Genomic DNA, 8114 nt, shown 5'->3' on the forward strand with positions numbered 1-8114 from the left:
ATTCCTCTTTTTGTAGGTCAAGACAGTCAAATATCAGCAATTGCATATGGTTCGAACTAACGCTTGAATAGAAATGTTTTTAAAACCCGCTGGTAAAGGAGAAAGGAAATGTCTAGCATTGACTGGCAGACTGCTACCTTTCTGACAACCAACCTAGATGCTCCTGAGGCTTCTGACCCTGTTTCTCATTCCTTCGTCTTCGGTGGAGACAGAAAAATCAACTCATCCCTCAGCTCTGCAGGATGGTTTTTCACAGTCATCCTGAAAGCTGGTGATGCAGCCATCCCTGGGCTCAGAGCTGCCTCCTGCTCGCCTGTCCCGGACATCTCCAAGCCCCTCGATACCTCTGTGCCTTTAGCTGAACAATGAGACACACAGACAGGTCTGGTTCTGTGTGAGTCCACATCCTTGCCACGAACCAGGGCTCCTAATCCATCCATGGAACACCAAGATTATATTTTTTAAGGAAATAACTATGACTAATATGATTTTCATATTTAAAAACACTATCACAGAACAATAAAAGTAGGGAGCTTTTATGAGCCTTGTGTGGGTCATAAAAGGCATAATCCTTATAACTAATTGAGAGAACTTTACCCACAAGTTATGAAACTAATGCTCTCCTTTTTTGCCGTGCTACAAGCATTTATCTCCCTGTGGCAAAACATCATCAATTCTCAGAATTCCGGGTTCAGCAGACTCACTTTACAGTGGCGAATAATATTTCAAATGGAAGGCTGCTTCATTTATCAGATGACAAGGCAGAAGCCTCCCCAGGGAGGGGAGAGGCACTCGGCACACTCAGCCCAGCACCGACTGGGGGTGGACAGGGTGTCTGATGGAAAAGTCCCTGTGCCGGGCTTCTCACGGAGCCCTGGGTGATGAACACAGACTCGGAAGTAAAGGATAGGAATGCAGCATTTTCCCTCCCCATGGCCCGAGGCAATTCTGCTAATACCCCTTCTGATTCAATGTCCTAAAATCACTGTTGTAAACGGCCAGCGATTTAAGTGACCAACGAGAAAGCACAGTGCTGAGGCCACCCCTTCATTAAACAGCGAGCCAACCACACTGCTCTATGCCATTGAATGAGCTCATGGCAACTCACGTACGTCACTGATGGGGGCTAAAAGGAATCCCTTGAAACATATTTAAACAAGTTTATTATTTTATAGAAATCCTGCAGTGAAACATTTGAATCTGAGTATCGTTAACTGCCTATAGCATTTCTCTTCATTGTACATTAAGGATTCATCTCAATAAAAGGACAGTAGTCCTAACTACCATTTGCTGAGCACCTGTGATAAGCTGAACATGCCCTCATTTAACACTCTCACTCATGGGTACTGAGAGTCACAGGAGTGGGGAGAAGCATCTAATCTTTGTTCTGTGTACTGTCGGCACTTAGAGCATCTTATCTACTAACGTCCAGTGACGCTGAGTATGGTTCCCATTTCCCACAAGAAGAAATTTTAGGCAACTTGCTAATCACTGGGCACAGCCAAACTCCAAACATAGACCTGCCTAGCTCCAAAGTCCATGAGCTTCCCTTATCCCACTTTGCCTCAGTGACTTTTTGTTTCTAGAGAGCAAGCAAAACTGTTCCGGGTATATTAGCCAGATGGAACAGACTTGTTTTCCAGTAGCTAATCAAGCCCCCATATCATTGTTAACACGAAGTTTCCTTCTATCCCACAAAGCCCACGGCCAAGGGCATGGCTCTCCAGGGCAGCTGTCCCACAGCTCACATGCTGCAGCTCTGTCATCACAACACGGAGCTCCATGCTCGCCACCGTCAGAGAGGGACAATGACAGGCCACTACAGGATTTACGCTGCTTTGATGTGCCACGCGGCCCCACCTTACGGCAGGGGTTTGGGAAGGCTAGTCTCCTGTGTGGCCAGAAAGGAGAAAAGAACCAGAGGAGACCCTCCTACCACAAGAGGGTGTAGACTGCATGTTAGGAGAGCCCGTATGTGATGGACAGGAGGAGCTGCTGTTAAAAATGCAGATTCCCAGGAATGTCATCCCCAAATGCAGATTCTGTTAAGTGGGAACTGAGCCCCAGGCAATTCTGACGCAGGTGGTCAGCAAACCACACTTGAGGAGGCCTCGTCCTGCACTGAGGCCTATCGCTCGGAGGGCTGGATGACCGCCAGAAATCGCATGCAATCCGGAGGGCACTCAGGAGGCACCGACCACGTTCATGCCAAGGAAGGCCTGGCTGGGAGTACAAAGAAAACAACTAAGATAACAATAGAGTCCCAGCCCCCACCGGCCAGCAGTCTGCAGTTTGGAACCAGCCACGGAGGCGGCTGACCACAATGCAAGGCGGAAGAGAACACCAGCCCCCGGGGGGGCACAGCAGCGGCGGCAGGGCTGGGTACTGTCACACAAGCAAGCAGCCTCTATACCAAAGGGAGCTATCGCTTTCCATCCTGGGCAAGCATCTGAGCATGAGGCTTGTTCATTTCAAACCTCCCTGGGCTCCCCAGTTACTGCTTCTAAGAGAATGTCCATACCTCCTGTCAGGGCACCTACATTCTCGTCCCAGACGCGCCTCCTGCTACTCTTTTTTATTTTTTTAATTAAATTTAAATTGAATTAAATTCCTCCTGCCACTCTTACCAACCACCTCCAAACCCACATTCTGTGCTGAGGCCACACCTAGTGACCTGATCCCCACCCAAAATACGCCCCTAAACCCTGCAGCTTTGGCTCCCGGACACACAGTCTGCAGAGATGTCCTCGGGCAAGGCCCTCCACACCTGCCACTTGATGCTCAAGACTCAGGTGGGATGCCAGCTCTGGGCAGCCTTCCCTGGCCCCTGCCTCCTCCTTCTCTCCCTCCCGGGACTCATTACTCCCTCCCTCTCAATAAACTGAGCACTTTGTCCTACTACCACAACCGTCCCCGGCCTACAGCCCCAGACGGGACTCTGAGGGGTAATAATGAAAGTGTGTTCCCTTCTGCCAATACTCCAAAAACCTACCTGACAGCCAGTGCCCTCAAACAAACCGCCTGGACCAGCGGAAGTGCCAGGTTTCCCCAGGTCTGTTCGAATCCTACCAACAGAAGTGTACCAACGAAGGGGAAGAAAATAACCAGCACAAGTGCCCGCCCCCAGAAAAATGAAGGCAAAATTTTCAAAGCCAGTGATTATACCGGGAAAAATAGCAAACAGCAGCCTACTCTGTGCTCACCCGACCAACCTGTGAGCTCTGGGGAGGCCCCCCGCCCCCAGGCTTCCTTCTTCAAATATCCCCAGCACCCGGCACAGGCCCCCAGCCCACAAAGGGCTCCAAGAAGGGGATGCAGGACTGATCTGAGTTGAGGCAAACGCCATTCATTCCCTGAGCAAGCCAGTGTCCCAAGCAGCCCCAAAGCTCCAAGAGGGACATCCCAGCCAGGGGGCCACCCAGAGCCCCAAAGGGGAGAGAGAGGAAGAGGGCGGGACTGAGGACTACAAGGAACACAGATTCACGGGTGAAAGAGGTCGACCACCTTCCCCCTCCGTCAGCATTTCTGACGAAGCATTTCTCATGTTTCCAGAGCCCATTCTGCAGCGCTAGAAACAAAGGGTTTTCCGGACAGACTGATGTACTGGAGACAAAGGCCAACAGGTACACAAGCCTACTGGCCTACTCCTGGTTCTAAATCCTACCATTTAGGTTCTGACTTGCAATTTTCTCTCCACATCTCACCCTCTGGGATCCAGAGACCTAAGGAAGACCCTTCAAAATCTGTAACGTGTCCTAATTCCATCTCTTAGGGAACGGGAACCTTCACCACCACCACCCCCCTTTGAAATGTCGCCCTGAGACTCCAATGTGAGAACCAGAGTGACAGCTCTTTCCACACATCATTCCAAGCCATTCATTTGCTTCCCCGGAGACAATGGGTCATAGAAGGAGATGGCTTCTAGAATGCGGTCACCTTTGCTCTAGTCCTGGAAGCCTGGTGCTGGACCCATTCCGTAACAGTGGCCGGCAGCCCGGGGACACGGGGCCGACCGCCTGTTCAGACCCAGACTACACCTCCTGCCACTGAGTCTCTTCAGACAAGCTACCTACCCTTTGTAAACGTTGGTTTACCTGTAAAGTGGGGAGAACATCTCAAGCGCGACGAGACCGGAGACATCCCACAGAACGCCTTTTGCACAGTAAACCCAAGTGCCCCTCACGGGCAGTTATTCTTTCCGGAGCAGTACAGTGAGGTGACGGAGTGTCCCGATGACTAGAAGGAGCACCTCGATTTAGATCTCAGAGCTGCCCTTCTTAGCTCTGTGACTGGGGCGGTTCCTCAGTCTGCGCTTTGACCTCTGCATGCACGAGCACAGCTGCCAATGTACCCTCCCATCGGGCATGTACAAGGCTTCGGTGGTACGTGTGACTGGCTTCATGACCGCCTGGCACATACTAAGTCTTCAATAAACAGCACTTACGTGCCAACGAGGGCAGTGGGGGGAGGTAATATACTCCAGTCCTAGGGCACCTGCCTGCGGGGCTGCTGGCTGACCCCCTCAGATCCACACCGTGCTGGCTCAGCAAGGTCCCAGGCCGGCTTCACATGTCCACCAAAGCTCCCAGGATCTCTGCTGGAGTCTTGGGTGGCAGCAGGACAGACGCAGCCCACTGGAGCTCCTGCTCTCTGCCCCGCCCACGGTCCACAAGAAAGAGCAAAGGGTCCTCCACACCAGCTTCCGAACACTAAATGCAGCCTCAAAGCTACGTGTTATACTTTGATTTTTCCTAAACACTGGGGTCCTCTAACCAATTTATTTCCTGTTAGGTTAAGCTTTATGTGCCAGCCCTGCTTTGCATTACCCGTTCCTAGTTTTCTTCCAGTGGCATGAATTTCTTAGGCAGGGCTGCCCAAAAGGCAGTGCGCACCTCTTGGATGATCTATGGGGGTTTCCTGGAGAGCATTCTCTTGGGACCCTGAATCACCAAACCTCAGCACTAAACCTGGTCTAGAGCCAGAGAACTGGTTCCCTAAGGAAAAAGAAAAAGCATATAGCCATATAACATATAACCTACAACCCAAGGGTCCAAAGCTGCATTCCATTAGAGCTAACTTAGAACTCCTAGGAGCAGGTGGGCATCACCTGGTGGGATCCTGCTCTTACTCAGAGCAAATATAATCCAAGAACAAGTGTGTGCACAGGTGATATTCCCCCAGAGGCATGAGTTGGCAGAGAAGCAAGGTATCTTCCCCCCAAAAAGATGATTCTCTTATCCTGAGAAATAGGGGACCTACGCCAAGCAGGAGCAGCAGATAATGAATTTCTCAGCAGCAGCGAAAGTAGATGCAGCTTGCCCAGAAATTTCTTACCTACTCAGGTGAGGGCCTGCTACTGAGATCACCACCTTCACGAGCAGAGTTGGGTACAAACCTCGGAATCTTGCCATCAGACCAGCACTGGCAAAAGGAACAATAAAACTTCCTCCAAAAGTCAGCCTCTGTCATCTCACCAGAACTTATCTAAGAAAACAAAGGGTCATCTGTATCTGTGAGCGTCCAGTCTGTCCTTCCGACAGTGGCTTTCTACTTGATGATAACAGCCTCTAAACATCCAAGATTCCCACCCACCCAGGGAGTCTCCCACTGACACCAAAGCTGGTCGTTGCAGGTCAAAGAGCCACACGTTGGACACACTGTTAATATGTCCAATTGATATGAAATCAGGAAATCATCCAAAAACACCATCAATGCCCAGGTGTTTCCCTTTGGGTGAGAGCAGATGCCCCATTAATTAATAAAAGGGGAAGTTTGGAAAAAACATAAACCGCCTGTCTGATTTTTACATAACATTCTTTGAGGAAGCAAAAAGCACATAAAACAATAATTATCACATCTTCAAATCCACGGCACAGACCATCATCTATTTGTAAACAGCTCATGAATGTTTTGGGGAATATGTGAAGAGAAATCTGTAAACAATATAAATATTTGCACACCGTCAGGTCTTTTTTTTAATCTGACAATTCCCAGCAACAATCAAACCAGGCAACCTACAAGCCCACCTCACTTTATTTCAGCATCACTCACACACACACTCCCCAAATAAATGCTAAATCCTACCGTGTACAGAACACTTATCATTTCCATCACATAATAATTTAATGGGATTTAGCCTAGCTGCCAACTGGAAACTGTCCCCATCTGATCACACGCTATCACTAGTTTTAACGTCTATTCCAAAGGTAGAAAAATCGAGAAGGAGAAGGGAAAAGTGTTTTTTGTTTTATTTTGTTGTTGTTTTCCAAACTGCATCAATACCCAACTGAAATTCTCATTCCTTTTTCGCACTGAATAACAGCAGTGTTTGGTCAGAAGCTGGGAGAGGGGGCCTGTCTGCATCTGAGGGAACTCACCATCCTTTATGATGCTGTGAATAAATACTCTGGATGAATTTGACCCCTAGGAAAGAAAAACATGCAAGAAAGGGTCTTTCTTTCCATGTGTATACCCTGGGCTGCAGGAACAGAAGTCAACTCACAGCCTCCCACCTGCCATCAGTGACTCCAGACTGGGGCAGGAATCCAGAGAGGGGCCTCCTGTTTGGAACCGCTGCCTGGGCTTTTCAAAAGAAGACAGCGAGTCCAGAAAGTTCATGCAACTTTAATATTTACAGCGTTGTCAGAAAACAACCATGGGCAGATGGGAAAAGAGAACCTCTGTCACAAGAGATCAAAGGGACTGTGGAGTGGGTCTGAGCTGAGGCGTGTTCAGGGTTTGCAGCTGAAAGGCAGAGACACGACCGCTCCCAGCCACTTGGGCCCGGGAGGCCAGTGGGTAGCGTGTCCCTGGGGCGCCCTGGGGTTCAGACATCTCTGAAAGAGTCTGTGCCAGGGCCACCTCCTCTTTCCAAGATCGCTATTTCCAGGTACCAGCCGCTCGGAGACAGGAGGGGCATTTCGCTGCTGTCCCCATGAGCCCCCGCCCGCACCCTAAACGGACAAGGGCTCCGCACTGAGCTCAGGGCGTAGGGAGCCCGTAGCTCGGGCTGCGGCCCCCGACTTCCGGAGCCCCCGCAGCAAGTTTTCCAGCCGGAGAACTACCGCAAACGTCTCTTTGGAAAACGCTCACCTGAACCCTGGGGCACCAAAGCCAGGCACAGGTTAGGAGACGGCGCCCAGCCCCGGGCACGGCGAGGGGCTATATTAGAAGAGCCAGGAGGAAGGACTGCAAACGTCGGGCTCCGAAGATCGCACCCAAGGAGAAACTTCCCGAGGGCGCGAGCGGGATTGCGCGCCTGCTTCCAGGGGAGCAGCCTGATTCCCCGGGCAGCTGGTGAGCAGCCCGCGACAGGCGCCGGCGAGGAGACCTAGCGGCGGCCCGTCCCGCTCCCTGGCGCGGTGGGGGTGGCGGGAGCGTGTCTTAGTCTGGCTTACGCGGGTCCCTCCGCGGCCCGGATCCCAGAAAGGGGATCATGAGGGTCCCGTAGAACACATCCCCGGCACTGGGCGGGGAGGATCCCTCGAATCCAGGCCCCGAGGGGACGCGGTGGCGCAAACAAAGTTGGGGCGCAGAGATGCTCGGTCCGTGGGTCCCCGCGCCCGCGCGCTCCCGCCCGCGGCGCGCCACTACTTACACGAAGACCCCAAAGAGCAGGGCTCGGACCCCGATCTCGATGGCCAGCTCCCGCATGGTGCGGCCGGAGCAGCTCCCGGGGCTGCGGCGGCGGCGGCGGTGCTCTCGGCGGCTCTCGCAGCTCGACCGGCGCGGGCTCGCCAGACCCCGGGCGGCGAGGGAGGCGCGCTCCAGGCCGTGGGCGGGGGCGGGAGGCGGGCGCCAGGCGGGGGCGGGCGGGCGCTGGGGAGGGCTCAGCCCAAACCACCAGCCTCCGCGGGCCCCGGGGCTCGCGGACGCCGCGTCCGCCGTTCCCCGCCCCGCGGCCCGGCGCCGAGCTGGGGGCGCCCTGGGGACTCCCCGCGCCCTGGCGCGGAGCGCCGCCTCCGCGCCCTGGTCCGAGCCGTGCGCCCGCGGCCCGGGGATGGGAGGGGAAGCCCGGGGAAGCCCCGCCGCCTCCCCTGCGCGCTCCCCGGCTCCTCCGCCAGTGGGCGGCCCCTGCGCTCGGCTCCCGGGGCAGCGCGCTCCCTGGGTCCCCG

General features: G+C 53.4%; 1 protein-coding gene across 2 annotated transcripts in view; it reads right to left on the reverse strand.

Moving 5' to 3' along the window:
* The window catches only part of PLPP4 (phospholipid phosphatase 4), a 113588-nt gene extending 105827 nt beyond the window's left edge, over positions 1–7761 (reverse strand). For both annotated transcript variants that reach the window (XM_032878464.1, XM_032878454.1), the window contains exon 1: positions 7598–7761. In XM_032878464.1, the coding sequence (XP_032734355.1) occupies positions 7598–7653 (56 nt within the window). In that variant the 5' untranslated portion in view covers positions 7654–7761. The remainder of the gene's footprint in view (positions 1–7597) is intronic.
* Between the last annotated feature and the right edge of the window lie 353 nt (positions 7762–8114).

The sequence above is a fragment of the Lontra canadensis genome, unplaced genomic scaffold, assembly GCF_010015895.1.
Source record: "Lontra canadensis isolate GAN:19392208 unplaced genomic scaffold, GSC_riverotter_1.0 scaffold3, whole genome shotgun sequence".
In the NCBI taxonomy this organism is placed as follows: domain Eukaryota; kingdom Metazoa; phylum Chordata; class Mammalia; order Carnivora; family Mustelidae; genus Lontra; species Lontra canadensis.